Source organism: Carassius gibelio, chromosome A23, assembly GCF_023724105.1.
Source record: "Carassius gibelio isolate Cgi1373 ecotype wild population from Czech Republic chromosome A23, carGib1.2-hapl.c, whole genome shotgun sequence".
NCBI lineage: Eukaryota > Metazoa > Chordata > Actinopteri > Cypriniformes > Cyprinidae > Carassius > Carassius gibelio.
In genome coordinates this window covers 7,171,390-7,191,411 of record NC_068393.1, presented here as the reverse complement: position 1 = coordinate 7,191,411, position 20,022 = coordinate 7,171,390, and the positions used below count along the sequence as shown (strand labels likewise).

General features: G+C 37.7%; 1 protein-coding gene across 4 annotated transcripts in view; it reads right to left on the bottom strand.

Moving 5' to 3' along the window:
- LOC127944615 (neuron navigator 1) overlaps positions 1–20,022 on the bottom strand; it is a 111,505-nt gene that overhangs the window by 12,087 nt on the left and 79,396 nt on the right. For 2 of the 4 annotated variants that reach the window (XM_052540673.1, XM_052540675.1), the window contains 13 exons: positions 16,856–16,994; positions 13,784–14,081; positions 8,813–9,563; positions 7,534–7,965; positions 5,075–5,116; positions 4,819–4,958; positions 4,404–4,583; positions 4,048–4,100; positions 3,276–3,299; positions 1,892–1,969; positions 1,120–1,203; positions 249–360; positions 40–158 (listed from right to left, as the gene is read on the bottom strand). In XM_052540673.1, the coding sequence (XP_052396633.1) occupies positions 40–158; positions 249–360; positions 1,120–1,203; positions 1,892–1,969; positions 3,276–3,299; positions 4,048–4,100; positions 4,404–4,583; positions 4,819–4,958; positions 5,075–5,116; positions 7,534–7,965; positions 8,813–9,563; positions 13,784–14,081; positions 16,856–16,994 (2,452 nt within the window). The remainder of the gene's footprint in view (positions 1–39; positions 159–248; positions 361–1,119; positions 1,204–1,891; positions 1,970–3,275; positions 3,300–4,047; positions 4,101–4,403; positions 4,584–4,818; positions 4,959–5,074; positions 5,117–7,533; positions 7,966–8,812; positions 9,564–13,783; positions 14,082–16,855; positions 16,995–20,022) is intronic. The other 2 variants (XM_052540676.1, XM_052540674.1) reach the window with 2 other exon arrangements.

Genomic DNA, 20,022 nt, shown 5'->3' with positions numbered 1-20,022 from the left:
GTCAATATAATTCAATCTTCGGCACTTTTTTCTGCTTACCCAGCTCTTCTTCTTCTTCTTCTTGGCGTCGTCTTTCAAGCTGCCCACACTGGAGTGGCTGGTAATGCTGTTCAGACTAGAGATGCTCTCGGATGAGTTCTGCCTCCTGATTTGCAACTCTGAGAGAAGGAATAAAGAACATTTGTTTGCTAACATTCATCGTATATTGAGCTAAAACTCCATTTGAGGTGTATGTTTGCTGTCTTCACCTTTGGGGGCCACATCTGGGTTATTGAGTGCCACTTGGATGACGACCTGCGCCTCCATGTTCTTGGTCTTAAGGTTCTCGATTGTTTCTCTAAGGTCCAGTAATTCACTGTCCTATAGAGACAAAACCCCCCAGATGTATGTAGTCTGTGCGCATTCATTTAAAGCATAAACATTGAAACATCATTCCCCAAAGCTCTGCTACTGACGGTTTTCCAAACAGATGTAGTTTCGCTTCTGCTTTCTGCAATGATTTACTGCCTGCACTTGACCAATGGCATTTACGGCAGACGAAGCCACAGACACGTCTACAAAAGCTCCTCCAGCTGTACCTCTCTGAATCACTCAAACAATCTGTAGGGTCACAGCCAATGTAACGAAACAGTGAATGCGGGTCACTGTTTCTCAGCGTGAGCTCTCTAGACTAGCTGCCTCCTGTACAGACGGCAATGTGGAGTAAGGCACAGATAACGCAGTGACCCTTTGGGAGTAAATGAAAAGCCAGCAACCCCCAAAATCCATTCAACCCTAATTTGACCCATTTTTGCTCTCTCGCTCTCAGTGTCTCAGGTTACACATATTGATCTAAATTTGGGCGGTTAAAGCACAGATGAGATTTGGGTAATGTTTCATACATGAACCAGTCTAGAGTAATAAGAAATACCAAAAAATGGGTTGTTTTCTGTTTTTAGACTATGATAACACTGAAAAAAAAAGAAGATGTAGAATTTACTTTGAAACTATACAGTATCCAAACAGTATCCTATTTTGCATCATGCTATGAAATGCTAATGCTGTAACTGTTACCAATAAGCCATAAATGGTGGAACTGAGATTTGGTTCGGGCTTGTTTTTGGGATTGCCTGATCATACCTTCTGCTCAGCGCTGACGGAGAGGGTCTGGAGTCGAGAGGTCATGAGGGTCAGACTCTGCTCAAACGCTGCCACCAGGTTAGCCTGGATAAAAAGAATCGGATACACTTTAGTATAGGGTCCAATACACACTAATAACTAGTTAATTATTAGCATGTCTATTATTAACATTGGCTGTTTATTAGTGCTCATAAAGTACATATAATGCATGACATCCATAATCCTACCTAATACCCTAAACTTAACAACTACCTTATAAACTATTAATAAGCAGCAAATAAGGAGTTGATTGAGGCAAAAGTCATAGTTAATGGTTAGTTAATAGTGGGAATTGGACCCTAAAATAAAGTGTGACCAAAGAATCCATTTCATTGCATTATATGAGCATGATATAATCAAAATAATATTAAATAATAATTGGAATGTTAAAGAAAAATACTGTTAAAAAGTTTGGGGTGTGTTCGATTTTTTGATGTTTCTGAAAGTCTCTGATGCTCACTAGAGCTGCATTCCTTTGATCAAAGTAAAACGGTGACATCGTGAAATACAACTCTTTTCCATTTGAAAACATTTTAAAATGTAATTAATGAGAGGCAAAGCTGAATTTGAGTCTTCAGTGTCACATGATCCTTCAGAAATCAAGATTATCATCAATGTTGAGGTTTGCTGCTTGATTATTTGGAAACTCTTTCATGAATGGACGGAGTAGAATAACGCTTGAAACAGCAGTGTACATACAGAATAGAACAGAAGCGTCAGATGTGTCACTTACATTAGCAGACAGCTGTGAGGTCAGATTGGCCACCTTCTCCTGTGAAGACTCCAGCTCCCTCCTCAGCTTACGGATTTGCTGTGAAGAAACACACAACGTTATTAACCAACAGATTCATAACATAAAACTGCATCAGATTTAAAGGAATAGTTCACCCGAAAATGTGAATTCTGTCATCATTACTCTTTCTCATGTTGTTCCAAACCTGTGTGACTCTGTTGCGTTTAAGAGGAGGACATGCTAGGCTGCTCTTTTTCTAGACAATGATCGCAGATGTCAACTAAGGACCTTCAAACTCCAAAAAATAACAAAACAATATGGTAAAAATGTCATAAAAGCACTCCATAGTCCATGTACCACTACTTTTTAAGTCCTCTAAAGTCATAACGATAGCTTTATATGAGAAACTGTCATTAATTGAAATAAAAATGTTCCCTAATAACTCTCTCACATCTCTTTTGCACAGTTCATATGGTCTACTTTCATAATTGGGAATTTCACTGAATGAATTCAGCAGAACAGCCAAAAAACGAAAACAAAAACAAAAAACTCATTTTGATGAATGTCTGTTTTTCTTGGTTTTTTTTTTATGTTGTTCCATTGAAGAAAACAAATCATACAGGATTGTCATTACTGCAGGAGTAAAGGATGACAATTTTCATTTTTGGTGAACTATTCCTCTTACCGATCAGATTATTTACTTTGACATAAAACTCTGAAATGTTTTTCCCAAATTAGAGTATTACAGTCAGACTGAACTGCAGAAGCTCACTGCAGCTGCTGGGAAACTGTGACAGATGATATTTAACACTCCCAATAGCAACTGTGTCAGTTTATATATCTTCTCTACTTGGAACAGGGTGATAAACTCTATACATGCAACCGATCACAACAGAAAGACAAATGGTGAGTATGTTCACATGCTGTGATGCACGGCAGACCAGAACGACACACAGTGAGTGAAATCAGACTCACTTCAAGCCTTCAGGCTCAGAACGCAAAACTTCAAGTACATCTCTTAAGAGACACCTTCATTTTGCATCCATAGATCAAGCATAGATCTATATATATACAGTATATCTGATGTGAATAGATTATAGCTACACATTTATAAATGTCAACATTTCACATGGTTAGCTACTCATTTCCTTAAGTCATGATTGAATTAAACATCACTTGACAGAAACATAGCAGAGGAATCTAATAACAGCCTTCTGAACAGTTAACGGCAGTCAAAGGCTTTGAATCAATGTGTTAGTTCATCAGCTGACGTGAGCTGTTCTAATCTCTGAGAACGTGTGACGGAAACAGGTTATTAATATGATTGTAATTCACCTCTGAACGACAGAGGGAGAACATCACAGAGAGAGAGACAGACACTCACCTCGCCCTGTATTCTCTCCTCCGCCTGAGAGAAGCACGGAAGAAAAGAACAGATAGAAAGATAGTAAGATGCTAAAGACATGGAAGTTCATAGTGATGAAAAACAGAAATACACATGAAAAAAAGACAGGACTGCATGGTTTGGTCAAATTATTATACTGTGCTTTTGAATTGCAACATAATACAGATTTAATATCTCATAGTGCGTTGATGTCAAAGCTAAATGAATTAATAAACATAAGTGTGTTCACACTTGTTCTCATTAAAGGAACTAAATTGAGACCACTTTCAGCTGACTTAAAATGATGCGAGAGTAATGACATTAAATGTGTTTTTAATAAATCCCTGTGAAATTGTTTCACTATTTGCATGCCATATTGATTAAACAGCTGCCTATGAGAAGTAGTAATCAGTGAATAAGTGAATTAATCACATTTCACAATCATTATTATTATTTTTTTTTAATGTTGTAATGCAAGTTTTTTTTTTTTTTTTTTTTTATATTGTGGGGTTTGAATCAGTTTTTTTGGTACAAAAACAGGTCTGTTCTTTATCCATGCTACAGCTCACATCAGCACCCAGTCATGTGCAGCAGTTCAATAACAGCTCTGTTTTAGGTAAGGAAAGCAGAGAAAGCTTCTTCTAGTCTCCCGGCTGTGAGGGTCCAATAAATCAGCAGTTCCCGCCGAGCGGCAGACTGCACTCTTGACAGTCTAGCACCGCAACACACGTGTGTGGAGCTCTGGAGGGAAGAAACGCCCTGGGATACTTACTGAGGAGTAGCTGGAGGAGGCATTAGACACCAGTGAGAGCACTGAGCCATGAACTACAGGTGGAAAAAGAGGGAAATAAACAAATGTGAGTTTAAAAGTATTAAAATACCTAAATCCTACATTGCAGCAAATTCTGATTATTTAATGTACTACAGATCCTGCGTTGTGTTTAATCATTTGTTGAGTCACATCTTGTTTACAGAGTTATGTTTCAGCACAAAAATAGTTTGAGAGGCGAAGCATTTTGACTCAGTAGTAATATTTTGTCCATTGTGGGATTCTCGCAACCCTTGCCAGTCCAGGTGTTTCATCTGTACGCCTCATGTAGACTGTACCATATGAACCCGAAGTCTCACCGTCATCGCTGGCTTCTCTGTCTCTGAAGGAGCCGGATCGGATCATGCTCTTGGGTCGCTCGGCGAGCGATAGGGTGCTGCCCAGAGGAGAGCCCTGGTACAGCTCAAAACTGGCCTCGTGAGCGGGGATGCTGTTGGATCTGGTCATTCTTGGCGTTCCTGAGGTGGGGCTGGGTGCTACTGCACAAAACAGACAGCAGAGGGAGACAGAGGTTATATAAGATACCAATCACAGCACATTAGATAAAGGAGCCTTGCATACTGCCTGTAAAATCAATTAATGTAAAGTCTGTAAATTTATTTTTATAAACACAAAGTAGCCATTTGTTAAATTCCTGAAATATATTTCAAATAATGATCTCCATCTCCATCTTAAGGATGTTCCAGAAAGCCTCTGAAGTGTTCAGTCACTTACTGATGCTGGTCAGTGATGTCTTTCCTGTCAGTATGGGTGAAGGGAACTGTGGCGGGCTGCTGGTCTCAGTCAGACTCACTATAGTGTGTGAGTGACGTCTCTCTTTACTGTCCTCCTCAGCCTGCGAGGAGCTGTGCTGGCTGATGGGAAACAAGAGTGGGACGTTAGTTCATGGATCTACATCGGATCAAACCGTTTGCCCCATCAAGAGGGGCACCATCATGAAACAGCAGAGGTGAAGTTAAATGACAAGTACCTCAAGCCTTTCTTTGGGAGAGTATTTCTGTCCCTTTGTGAGCTGAAAGAAAAAAAAAAGATTGAGAAAGTGAGAAATAGAGCATTATTTTAATGATCATATGCATGGAAATTAAGAGATCAGACACCACAAATAGATCAGAGTGATTTGTAATGCAAAATGAGCAATTAGTATTTCATTTAGAGGGATTATTAGCAGAGATATAATCACAGTGTTGACATAAATAGGCAATTGTTCTGCTTTGACTTTTGGGTGGATGTGAACCGAGTGCAAATCTGCTGTAATGTGGCTCTCTGGATGAGGTAAAAAAAAAAAAAAAAAAATTAAACTTTAGTGTGTAAGGTGGACGTTTGCCGTTACTTTTATAAATTACCTGACATATGACTATTGCTTGGTATACAACAAAACAGATGAAAAAACAGCATATATTTACATTTAAAAGTGCAGTATATGATATTGACAGCAAGCAGTTGAAAACATTGGAAATAGTCGTTCCTCCCCAGCCTCGATGCTCATGTGGGTTGCCAGATTGAGGACACACAACAGGAGTGGGTGTAAATGACAATGGAATATGACAAGCCTTAATTCTATAATACTATAAGCCCGTTTTAATATACCTCTGGTCATTGAGCTTTTTACATGGGTGCCAAGGCTTTTAAGGTCGGGTCTCTGACCCAGTTTATTAGCTAGCTTCCATGGATGAAATATGCTTTATGGTGAAATACGGTGTCGAAATACTATTGGATTTATCTAGCAGTGGGTGCAATCACACTAAAACAAAAACAGACGTTCAGACACAGAACACACATTTCAAAGCAGATTAACTGGCCGTGGCATTGTTTTTATAGATACATTTAAATATCTGCAAACATATGGTATTTTATGCTTTAGTAAAGTAAAAAAAAAAGACAAAACATTTGTACAAATTTGTGAGAAGCACCTGCTAATAAGTAACCAAGCAACACTAGTCACCTAGTAAGAATAACATCCTAGAAACCACATAGAAACCAAGCTCTGATGGAGGGAGATGAGCTGCTGAATTGAAACATTAATAAAGTCATTGTCAATTAAACGATTTCCTGGCTCATGACCCTCATTAGCCTTCAGCTCTGCGCGGCCTACCCTGCAGCCCAACAGAAATAATGAGCAAGATTAAGGCTGTGAGCTATTGCCCACTTTTAAACTGACTAAGCAAGCGTTAACAAAATTTGAAGGTGGTGTTAACAGAGAGGTCATGTGTGGCAGAGAGCGGCATGAACCTTGTGGTGAAAATAACCTGGGAATAACAGGAAGAGTGAGCTGCTTTTAGATGTTTCCACTGGCACACCCAGTGATGACCTGCTGCTTTGAACATGACACTGAATATAGCAGTTTTGGTCATTTATGTGGGATGGCTGCTGTTTTAGTCCAGAGACAGGAAGTGAGCTTGGGTACAGAATTTTTTTTTTTTTTTTTTTTTTTTTTAGATGTAGATGAATTCATGAACGGCATATGTTTGGTTTGTTTTTAAATTTGTGGTTCAAAATATAATATAATGTAAAATGTAAAATCTAATTTAAAATGTATCCTATAGAAAACTATTTATTATATTAATTGTAAAATAATGCAATACAATGAAATAATGAATTCATAATGTTTGTTTCTAGTGCTTCGTGGACAAATCAAATATAGCATAATACAAAAAGAAAAGTCTATATGGATGATTCTTAATAAGAAAAGATTAAATAAAAATTTAATTCTGTCTGTTTTAAAGGTCACATTCTAATACTTTTTATGAAACTTTTTATCCTATTATATCAAGACATTTTCTTAGTTTTAATCAGGAGATGTAATGAATTCCCAGTTCCTAGATTTATATTTTCCCTTCTTAAACACAGTAATATAATATAATATAATATAATATTTATAAAATGTATCATATGAAAGCTATTTCTATAAATTATAATATGAATTGATTTTGATAAATTAATTCATAATAGCTGTCATCTTGTTTCTTTCTAATGTTTTATCAAATAAATATAACTTAACTAAACTAAAGATTAGGAACAAGCCATATGAATATTATGGATATTAGGAATATAGACTGTTATGAATATAAAAATGTAGCAATTTATTTAAAAAAAGATTAAGACTATTATGAATTCATTATTATATTATATTATATTATATTATATTATATTATATTATATTATATTATAACAGAAAAAACAGGATACAAATAATCAATAATATTATATTATATTATATTATGATTTTATATGAATGTATTTTTTTTTAGTTCATGTTAATTATCAAGCATGATGGGGGAGATCGGATTTTTCTGATCACTAATGTGTTTAGTCCATCTTCCTTCAAATCTCAAAAGTGTATAAAAGCACATTTTTACAGTGTTTAGAAGTAAATTAGCATAGCTCATGTTATCGGGTTAAGTGAGCACAGACAGGAAGTGCAGTGCTCACCTGTCTGTCGTGAGCTTGAGTGAGGCTCTGCTTCCTGTCGACCAGCCACCATCCTTCCCTCTGTCCTCATGTCTGGGCCTGGGCTCCGTCATGCTCCCCCCTGCTGGAGACACGCTCATCTGCAGAGACAAGGACTCCATGCTACGGTGCAGCCCTGAGAGTCTGGGGTAGAGCGAGGGAGAGCCGCCAGCGCTGACCCCTCGACCCACCGTGGCGCTGGAGAAACACTCAGAGGAGTTGACGTTGAGGATGGGAGCCGGACTGGGCGTCAGACAGCTTGTGCTGCTTATTCCTGATAGTTCTTGTAATTTGGAAAAGGGCGGGACTTTGGGAGGAAGCTGGTCCTCCACGCTGACTATCCCACAATCCAGACTGTTGGAGTTGACCTTGTCCAGGGGAGCAGGTTTGGGCAGAGATCTGGCACTGGAGGGCCTATGAATGCCAGGATACAGAGAGGAGTTCAAATCCAGATGCACAAATAACTCACACAATAGAAATAGAAATAAATAAAAAAATTACACCTTTCAATCTTTAATTGTAATTAAAGAGGTATTTTGCTCATTTCTAAGACTGGCTAAACATATAAAATGTGTTAAAATGTGTTTAAGAACTTTAAACATGTCACGAATATTACTATACAGCAATAAATAACAATATTTTTCAATAATATGCGTGCTGTATTATTTGCTGGTTACATTCTATTGACTAAACCAATGGTTATTATGGAAACATGACATGGGTTCACACCTCTACCACAGCAACATACTTAAAGTATGAAGAATGAATTAATATAAAATAAAATAAGTTAGTCCAGAATTCAGAATTATGATCTAAAATCATTATTACCAGTTCTGTTTCAGGTTTTGTTTTCAAGTGACTTCAGTAAAATTTCTAGTTTTTGAAGTTTTCATCTAATACTTATGTTTTATTTTATATATATATATATATATATATATATATATATATATATATATATATATATATATATATTTTTTTTTTTTTAGTTAGGAAGTCCAAAACTTAACCTAAAAAAAATCACAATTTCATTACGCATCAGCATTATACATACATCTAAAACCATGTTATGAACCTTATTTCAGGACAGTGAATAAATGTTTTAGCAACTTAAACTGAAGACGTGTCACTTTGCAAGATTTCTAGTCAATTTCAAGTAATTTAATCTTTTTTTTTTTTAAAGGACCACTCTGAGTGAAAACCACAGCCAATCAGAGCAGATGTGAGTTTTAATAAACAGCTATGTGGAGGAGGCACATCTCACCTCTGAGAGTTGGGAGAGGGCAGCTCTGAATATTTGCCCAGGCTGGATGGCTGTCGAAGTCCCAGTAGTTTGGAAGGAGGCTCCAGTGTGCTCTGTGTTGGTGTCAATGCGCCGTTTCTTTGGCCGCCTCCGCCACACTCAGAATCAGACACCACTGCCTTGGCTTTGGCTTTCTCCTTCTCCCGGTCCGTCTGGTTGACTGGAGTGAGCCCTCCTGTACTGGCCCGATGGGAGCTCTTTACACTGCCTGGTTCCTTCAGTCTAGATGGGGCGGGCACTGTTTTTAGGCCAACATCCATGTTGCTGCTGACGGGACGAGCACCCGGCCGTCCTCCCATCAGACTCAAGGTGCTGGACTTAGCAGGTCTTGGGAGACTACGATACTGGATGTTGTTGCGTGCATTCGGAGCCATGAAACTTTGATCACAGTTCGACACATCAAGACTGATCTTTCGTCCTCCACCTACCCCACCGGCAGAGGGTTTCACTGGGATACCAGAGGTTTTAGGAGTATTGTTTTTAATTGCAGAGTTTTCAGAGACTGTGTTTTCACTATTTGTTAGTATAGTGGCAGTGCCAGATTTCTTGTAACCGAAGGAATTAACCGTGCCAGCGGAGGGACGGACAATACCGGAGGGAGGTTTTCGGTTCTCGCCATGATCTTTCCCTGCATCCGAACTGGAACGCTGTAAGCCTGATGATTTCACTGCCATTTTAGCTTTGTCCATGACTCGCTGATCGTTCTTTGGAACTGCAGGTATAAAAGTAAACTCAGTCAGACATTAGTAATCTGTGGTGGACAGTAATTAAATATTCTTATTTTGTTACTGTATTTTGCTTTATTTGTGTCTTTGTTAAGATCAACTTTTATATATTGTCATATGGCAGAATGTTATTTTGTGAATTCGGTATAATGAAATGTGTTTATGTGGTTTAAGGTTAAAAAAACACACTATTTTCCGCAAAGTATATTATTGTTTCTCCTTTATGCCCCAACTTTCTGAAACGCGTAATTTTTTTACAAAGCTCATCGGCCTGAAAAGCGAGGTGTACGCTGATTGGCTAGCTATCCAGTGTGTTGTGATTGGCTGAATACCTCAAGCATTTAACGGAAATGTTATGCCCCTTAACATACTGTGATGCCGTGTCCCAGTCAGAACACCGGTGCGACGAGACAAAAACAATAAAACCCATTACAAACGAGCCATTTGTTGCATCCAGTGGGAAAATGATTACGGATTATAATGACTTAGGCCGTTCACATATCGCGCCTAAAAACACGTGTTGATTATGTTGAGTTGAGGCCATTAGCAGATGATGACTGGATTGAATGCTAGCATGATTGTATCAAAGGGTACAAGAAGGGGAACACACATTTCTTACATGTTTGTTTAGACTGGAGGGAAACCGTAAAAGTGAGCCAGAAACAGAAAGAGAGAAAGAGTAAATGGAAACAGGAAGGAAAAAGTATCTAAACAAACTCAAACTGACAGAGATCAAGGTTAAAATTGTTAAAGAAAATGAATGAAAGAACGAAAACTAGGCGGTAAAAAAACATTGTCGTTAACTGAAAAAAAATTCCATCTCCTTTCTCAACTTGTGAACAAGATTAACTTACATGATGAAATGAAAGAAATAGATGCCTCTTCTCATTCAGTCAATCAGCAGATCCTCATTTATGAATGAGATATAAATAAGTTCACGAAAAAGGTCTTTAAAAGCAAGAATGTAGTTGCATGCTTCACAAGCGACGTCTGAAAATGAGTCAGCACGTTGAAGTGATTCATTCACTTGAATGATTCGTTCTAAAACACTGATTTGTGCTTAAAAGCACGGCCCTTTTACCACAGCCCGGAAAATCCATGAGATCAGCTTGTGCTGCAGCTATGGGATTGATCAGTCAGAGAGAATTATCGTCACTCTGTCTGAGGAACGTGATCCCATAAATAAGATTGATAGTTTATTTTCTCTCCCACTTTATAAGAGGCCGTATTTCATACACATCTCGCATGACATGGATTGAGGTTTCCAGTCCTATAACTACATTTTCAAATATGGAGTATTTGGGATCCAATTCCACTGGATGATAAATCATAAAGACAACACTGAAGAAAAGCTGGAACTAATTCTCTCTGTTACTATATGTGGGTATAATCTTGTTTTTCCAGTGCCATCTCGTGTGCTAAGTCTGTCCAATCAAAGTGTCTGTCCACAGGGAGAGGCAGAGAGCGCTGACACAGACATTTGGCTTGTCGGTCAGTAACATCTACAAACTCGCTGAAAGACTAATGATTGCTTCTGTGTTCCACTGTCTCTGGGACAAACCACTCTACTCAAGCGTTCAGCCAGTTTTGGTTCTGCTTGCATCTGCTTTAGCTGAAAATGACTTAGGGACATGTGCATGTGCACTCTTTTTTGTTTCTGTGGATTCGGTATGAACTTCAACGTAAGCTTAGGAAGATAACAGGTGATTTTGTTTGCTCACAATAGTGAGATTTAATAGCAGAATTTCAAGATGCAAACTCGTCTGAATTCTGAGTTTATCTTTTTTTATCTCACATTTGTTGCTCATAACACTTAGTAATACAAGAATTCCATGACAGATACATGCTTCCATAGGTTCTTATTTGAAAGTTTTAGACAAGTTTAAACAAATGTAATGAAGAAGTACATATGAGATAGTTCTTAACTCAAAAAAGACTCGGTCTCAAACTCTTGAAGAGCACAATATGGTATAAATCTGAAAGTTTACTGTGGCAATGTTTTGCTTGTTAATATTATAAGTTAATATTTATTATTAAACACATTATTACTATCTTTATAATATTACTGCATCATGGTTTCCACAAAAATATGAATCAGCTCGAATGTTTTCAGCATTTAATATAATAAATGTTTCTTGAGCAGCAAACCAGCATATTAGAATGATTTCTGAAGGATCATGTGATGCTGAAGACTGATGTAATGATGCTGAAAATACAGCTTTGAGCACAGGGATAAATTACATTTTACAATATATTCACAAAGAATTATATGAATTGTCTGTATTTGACAGGAAAGGACAATCTACTTTGCTTTCAACAAATTCCAATTCTTGGGTTCTCCTAGAGAACCGATTTCTCGTAGGGGCTGTCATGACTGCTTCACTGAAACTGTAATTTGGAGAGAAAACATCTAAAGTCTGTTTTCTGAATAAAGCGGATCGAGTTGCGCAGTTCACTGGGTGCAACTGCTTACATTTCATCAATCTGTCATTCATCCTCTTCTGTGTGTTCGAAAGCTGGACCGCATTGGCCACCGCATGAATGGCAGACATGTGCACAAGTGTTGACGTTCTGGCTACATGTCAACACGCTAGCTGAACGCAAGTCTAAACATGACTGCCTTTCATTAGAGTGACATCATGACGTTTTTCTTTTTGGATAGAGGGGTTTATTTTATAACACGTACAGTAGAGCATCCAGATGGTCTCTTTCAGGTCCAGCTGCAAAAACGCTGTGCTCCCCAACGTGCCTCCCGTTGTGTTGCAAATGACAAACGGACCCCCATGAGGTGGCATTAAATGTACAACAAAAACTATTTTTCTTCTGGTTTCTTGGAGCTCTGAACTCTAAGGTTGTAAACTACGAATGAAACAGGGTTTAAAAACATCAGCTGAGGTGATGCTTTCACAGGAAGAGGTATAATGGTTGGTGTTGGGTGATTTAGGGGTTTTAAGAACTGTTATCATCCTCAACCCTCCCCAACCCTATCATGCCAATCCTCCACTCCAGCACTGAGCCGAACAGGGCGTCTTTCTCTAGCAGCTATTCTACACATGTCAGCGGCAGAATCAGGCTTTGTTGGAGCTCTGCATTGGATCTAATGACCCAGCACTAACTGCCATCAGCTGAGTTTGCCATCGAGACAGAGGACTGCGTTCAAAGATGAAGCCGATTAGAAGAGTGGCTGTGTTTCTAGATGAGGTCAAAGCCATTGATACTGGACTCTGTAATCACTTCACGGTTTGTTGACTCAAAGGTCTCAGACGATAACATTAAAACCCAATATAAAAGTCAAATCACAAAAAAGATCTCTTTGATGACTTAATTGTTTTGTCTAGACCACAATGAGGTTACATGGAGAGCAATTTTAGACTTTTGCTTAAACTTCATGCTTCTCAGATTTATGATCTCAACGATGACACGAATCAAGAATCAAAAGTAAAAGATATCAGTGTGAACTCAAACACTTTAACAAACAATGTGACAATAATTATGCATATTGCTATTGCTGATACCTACTGAATTATAATAAATATTACAATCCTTTACTATGTTGTCTAAATAAATTTGAAATAGCTCAATCATTGAAAGCTAAGATCAATGAAAAAGCATATTATTGATAGATTACATTTGATAACATTCAATTCGATTCTTAGTGTTTTTAAAAATGTAGTGTAAAACATTTTAGATAAACATTAAAGCTAAATGTAAAACAAGTGATATCTACTGATATATGTACTAAATATATGTGTATGTGAAATATATGTGTGTGTGTATGTGTTTTAGATATTTAGTAAAAAAAAAAACTCAAATAAATTACACAAATTTTACAAAATAATACAAATGAAGAACTATACACGACAAATATATATATATATATATATATATATATATATATATATATATATATATATATATAAGAAAAAGTAATCTACTTGGATAGTCTGAGGGTGAGTAACATAAACTTTTCTTCTTTTTGTGAAAAATAATTGGGAACTCCACTGATTCTCCTGAGCTATGAAAGCGCAATACTGCTGAGCAATAGAAGTTACTTTTGGGACAGTATATTTAAGTTATGCTTATTCAGTAGATAATTTATGCCTGTGTTGGCAGGATTTGGAGGACAGAATGTCAGGAATCATGGAAGATTAATAGCAAGGTTTCCATACCATCAGATGCATGTGTGTCTGTGAGTGGCATCACTCACCTCCTGGCACTTTGAGCATGCTCTGTGAGGTGTGCGTGATGGGGGAGGTCACGCCTACAGGAGGGTTACGGCTCTTCTTCAGTCTGCTGGCTGGGTGGCCAAGCGTCTGCGGTTTCCTCAGCTCACCCTTGACTCCAGTGTCATCTTGACATCTGCCTTTCTTCCACCTGCTGGACGACTCCGCCTTAAGGCTGCCCGTGTCATATCCTCCCTCGTTCCGACACTGAGCCTTCCCCTCCTCGCTGTACCAGGAAAGGCCACTTTCAACCAGCGAGCGCTTCTCAGCATCAGTGCGAAGCTGTGGAAAGAGTTCATGTTAAAATAAACACTCAGTGACTATTTCAGAATAGAATTTTGAGAAGAAAAGAACCTAAGACACTAAAGATGGTGGCCATTATTTTTCTCTGGTAAATGTGACATGACATTCTGGACATGGACAGTATACCGTACACACAGTTTCAATGGAGGGACAGAAAGCTCTCGGACTAAATCTAAAATATCTTAAACTGTGTTCCGAAGAACACAGTTAGGTAACGACGTTATTTTTTCAGTAACGGGGTAATCTAACTAATTACTTTTCCCGTCGTTACAACGCCGTTAACATTACTGAACGTTAAATGCGGTGCGTTACTATGCATTGATTGCATGATTGTTGATGCAATCCGAACGCTCCCCTGGCTCATACAGCGAGCGAGCAGGTGGGTTAATAACGAGATAAACGATTATGATTGGCTAAGGCAGAGTCATGTGTTTCATAGTAGCCAATCAGAGCTAGTGTTTTTGCACACATGCCGGCACATGCGTCAAATACACACACACACTCACACGCAACAGCTACACAAAGATTCGCGCAGCAGAAATGGCGAGCCAGGAGCAATTCGATGAAAAATTGGCATTTTCAAGGTGGAGATATAAGCACTACTTCAAATTCATTGCGGTCAAAGGCAAGAACGTGCATGTAATGTGTACATGTAATGTGATACACACACGCATCTACAAAGCTAGTGGCCAAAAAAGATAATACTTGAAGTGCAGGATAAAAGTTATGTACGGATACCTTTCTGTTCTACTCATTTCAACTGACTTGTGAAAACTGCTAAAAAATTAAATAAAAATTCTTTGACATATAGCAATTAATTTAATTTAATCAGTAATGCAAATAGTTACTTTCCCTGGTAACGAGTTACTTTTATTGTAGAGTAATTCAGTTACTAACTCAGTTACTTTTTGGAACAAGTAGTGAGTAACTATAACTAACTACTTTTTTAAAGTAACGTTCCAAACAGTGATCATTAATGACATAATTTTCATTTTTGGGTGAACTATCCCGAAGTAAGAGGAGTGAGTCTGACCATGTTGCTCAGTGAACTAGGTCCGGCTTAAGGAGAAGCTCTGTGGAGGGGCATACCTGCTTTATTAAATGTAAATAACCCTTTGTGAAAGGTTGATGTCATCTGAGGAATGTTTGCACCCTTACTGGGAATTATGGGAAACGGCAAGCTCACATATTTGTCCAATTATACCTGTCTGAACTTGTTTGTATAACAGTAACGTTGACATGTCATTTCCTTCTTCTGGCAAAGACAGCCGCGTGGGTCAGATCAAGAAAGAAGCCGGGGATTATTCCCTCCTCCTTCTTCATACCTTGATGAGTACAATAAAGTCATCTGAGGAGGAGGGGAGGCTTCGGAGTCTGCGGGGGGTTTGGAAGAACACTGTGATCTGTTTGATGGAGAAGATATTGAAAGGGTCCAGCAGAGCGTGTGTGGTGATACTGTAACCTCAAAGGTTAATCAGGTTCAGAATGGGATGACAGGCACAATCTGACTCCATTCTCTAGAGAAGATTCCTGAAAAGCAGTGGACTTTTAGTGTTACCCACAATGCACTGGGAATGCTCAAATTCTTAAACTTAACTGAAATCAAATGTATTTCAGTATGTCCTTTTCAATTAAAAGTGGTGTTTTCTTTCTGCTTCTGTTTTCAGTCCCACAGTCCAAGATTACCTTAAATTTCCACAACACATTTTTCAAATTTTCTTTTTCAAGATTTTTCTTTTTTTTTTTCAAGCATTTCAAATGTTTTACAACATTGAAAATAATACAAAATGTTTCTTGAGCATCGATTCAGTAGCCTATGTTAGAATGTTTTCTGAAAAATCGTGTGACACTGAAGACTGGAGTAATGATGCTAAAAATTCAGCTTTGCTTCACATAAATAAATTACAATCCAAAGTATATTAACATAGAAAAGAGTTATATTAAACTGCTATAATATTCCACAATATTACTGTTTTTTTATTGTCATTTGGTAAAATAAATGCAGCCTTGATGAGAATAAAAAAAATCTTACCAAGCCCAAAAAATTGAATTTTTATTACATATGTGTTCAATATTTCATCAAGGATTAACATGCTTTAACAGTACTGTACCTCACAGGTTTATTTTAATTTGCAACCAATTATTTGTGTTTGAGTCAACATAAGTGTGCTTTATTTTTATTTATTTTTTTGTGTGAACTTTGTGTGTTGGATCTAATTAATGTCTATAATGACATTCAAAATCAATACAGACACTGTGGCCCATCTGTACTGAAATATTGTAATAAACGTTTCTCACAAACTTTAATTTTATGTAGCCAGAATGGCTGAAATGAAACCAGAAAGCAGTGTGGTCTTCAACAAATCCTAACCAACACAAACACAGATTCACACACAGAGAACTGAACCCGTGCTACGACATGGGAGTTCAACTTTGAGCATGAAACCAGAGTCTCCCAGAAGACTTCTTGGCCAGGGAAGAGTCACATCACTGTCTTTGGGTGGGATAAACTGTGTTGTCTGTGTTCTGTGGTGATAGATTTCAGATGAGTATTGACTGAGTCAGTGTGTGCTCTCTCACTCTAAAGTGGTTAGCGGTTTGTAACACATTCATCCCATTAGCAGTAAGTACTGTGTGTTCAGGCTAGACTGATCCAGTATTGTGTGACACAAATTGGCCAACTTATGCAACAAACCTTGAAGTAGAAACACAGACTGGGCAAGCAATATTTCTATCCAATTAAAGTGAATTACCACAATGGCAGAGTTTCGTCGAGAGCCAATGGGAGTTGTTGGCAGGGAGTTGAGGGCGGAGCCTGCGTTGAACTCATCTGCGCTGAGGTTGTCTGAACCATCACTCAAACCACTGCTGATGGAGCTGCTTTCATCCCAACTGCAAAGAAAACACAAAAATATCATCTCTACCCTGATCCAGGTCATAATTAGGTCATATTGATTTTTTTAATGCAAAACAGTAAAATGAATAATGAATTGCTATAAAGGAACATATATATATATATATATATATATATATATATATATATATATATATATATATATATATATATATATATATATATATATATATATATATAAAATCTTGCCATTTTAGAAGAAATACTATTTACTACATTGACCTATTCTAACATTCAGCAATCAATCCGGAATATTTATGAAAACTAAAATAAGTCATTACGATAATGACTATCATTATAATCATGAGCACATTACTATGAGTCTGCATGCACACATATCATTAAGTATGTAATATCTGACTAATTATTATTCAGCAGCTCTGGCCCACTCTGATGATCATCATTGTGAATTACTTATCTACTAGATTATAGATAATTGCTTATCAATGACATGCTAGCTATTCATAACAGAGGTTATGAATTTTAGCCATTTACACAGAGGTCTTAAAGGTACAGTGGCAAAACAGACAGGACAATTCTAAGATCAAAGAATATTATTACTACCCTTATAAGTGGACTTCAGGGAAAATAATATATATATAAGAATGCATGATTAACAGGACAAACCTGAATCAGGCATGCCATTCTTAAATTAGATACACCTTATTTTAATCTGAATTTGGTCATATTCTGATAATGTATGCATCATATAAACACAATAACCCAATAATGAGATTGAGACAATATTCAATCTTCCAGAAATCAGACAGCTAGTATATGCCTGTATTAATCTGAATTATTTGTCATGTAAATGTCTTATTTACAATATATGTTGTAACTAAAAAAAATCACTTTTATCTGTGCATATCCAAATTTAAAGGATATGTTTTACTAAGTTCTCACATTTTTGAAGAAAAGACTTATTATGTTATGTTTTTTGCATTCCTGTACACTAAATTAAAGCACTGTGGCCTGATTTTTTTTTTAACGGAGAACAGCCATTTTGGCATTAAAGAACTTAATGATGAGATTATCTATGCCTATTTGTTTTATATATATTCAACAGCAGGATTTCAAAGTAATTTTTAATGTTTTTCAATCAGAACCTTATTAAAGATGCATAAGGATATCTGATTTTGTCTGGTCCTGGTGTGTCAGGATCATTAAGGGCTCCAGGACGAAAGTGGACTGAGATAAAAAAAAAAAAAAAACACATCTTGTCGCACAGGACCTGATAAGCCCTGAGGAAGTGATAAGTCGATCCTCACATCACTGAACATGTTTAATGAAAAACAGCATAAAAAAACAGCTGAAACCTTTCCAATCAGAAGCACTTATTGATAAACTTGTTGTGCCACAAAGGAACCTAACCAGTTCCTAGCAGATAAAATTGGTGTTATGTAACTGTTGCCCTTATCTCAGAATAAAACACACAGTCACAGGGGTTTCTCATCTTAGCGAGGCTGTCTGCTCAACTGTGCAGCTGTCCATCTGACTTTGGAAAGACATTCCTCATGCTGCAATATACCTTTGGAAATGGATTCATTGGATTCAATTATTTTCTATTAATATAACATCAAATCTGTTTATAGGTGCTGGTCATGTAATTAGAATTTCAGACTTGTATATTATATTCATTCATTACACACAGGCTGATATATTTCAAATGTATATTTCTTTTAATTTTGATGATTATAACTGAAAACTAAGTTAAATCCCAAATTCAGTGTATCAGAAAAGTTAGAATATTGTGAAAAGGTTCATTATTGAAGACACCTGGTGCGACACTCTAATCAGCTTATTAACTTAAAACACCTGCAAAGGCCTTTAAATGGTCTCTCAGTCTAGTTCTGTAGGCTACACAATCATGGGGAAGACTGCTGACTTGACAGTTGTCCAAAAGATGACCATTGACACCTTGCACAAGGAAGGCAAGACACAAAAGGTGTGTGTCTTTTTGCAAAAGAGGCTGGCTGTTCACAGAGGTCTGTGTCCAAGCACATTAATAGAGAGGGAAGAAAAGGAAAAGATGTGGTAGACAAAAGTGTACAATAGGGATAACCGCACCCTGGAGAGGATTGTGAAACAAAACCCTTTCAAAAATGTGGGGGAGATTCACAAAGAGTGGACTGCAGCTGGAGTCAGTGCTTCAAGAACCACTTCACACAGACGTATGGAAGACATGGGTTTCAGCTTCGCATTCCTTGTGTCAAGCCACTCTTGAACAACAGACAGCGTCAGAAGCATCTTGCCTGGGCTAAAGACAAAAAGGACTGGACTGCTGCTGAGTGGTCCAAACTTGTTCTCTGATGAAAGTAAATTTGCATTTCTTTGGAAATCAGTTTCCCAGAGTCTGGAGGAAGAGAGGAGATGTACACAATCCACGTTGCCTGAGGTCCAGTGTAAAGTTTCCACAGTCAGTGATGGTTTGTGGTGCCATATCATCTGCTGGTGTTAGTCCACTGTGTTTTCTGAGGTCCAAAGTCAACGCAGCCATATACCAGGAAGTTTTAGAGCACTTCATGCTTCCAGCTGCTGACCAACTTTATGGAGATGCAGATTTAATTTTCCAACAGGACTTGGCACTTGCACACAGTGCCAAAGATACCAGTACCCGGTTTAAGGACCATAGTATCCCTGTTCTTAATTGGCCAGCAAAATCGCCTGACCTTAACCCCACAGAGAATCTATGGGGTATTGGGAAGAGGAAGATGCGATATGTCAGACCCAAGAATGCAGAAGAGCTGAAGGCCACTATCAGAGCAACCTGGGCTCATAACACCTGAGCAGTGCCACAGACTGTTCGACCCCATGCCACGCCAAATTACTGCAGTAATTCAGGCAAAAGGAGCCACAACTAAGTATTGAGTTCTGTACATGCTCATACTTTTCATTTTCATACTTTTCAGTTGGCCAAGATTTCCAAAAATCCTTTCTTTGTATTGGTCTTAAGTAATATTCTAATTTTCTGAGGTGCTGAATTTGGGATTTCCCTTAGTTGTCAGT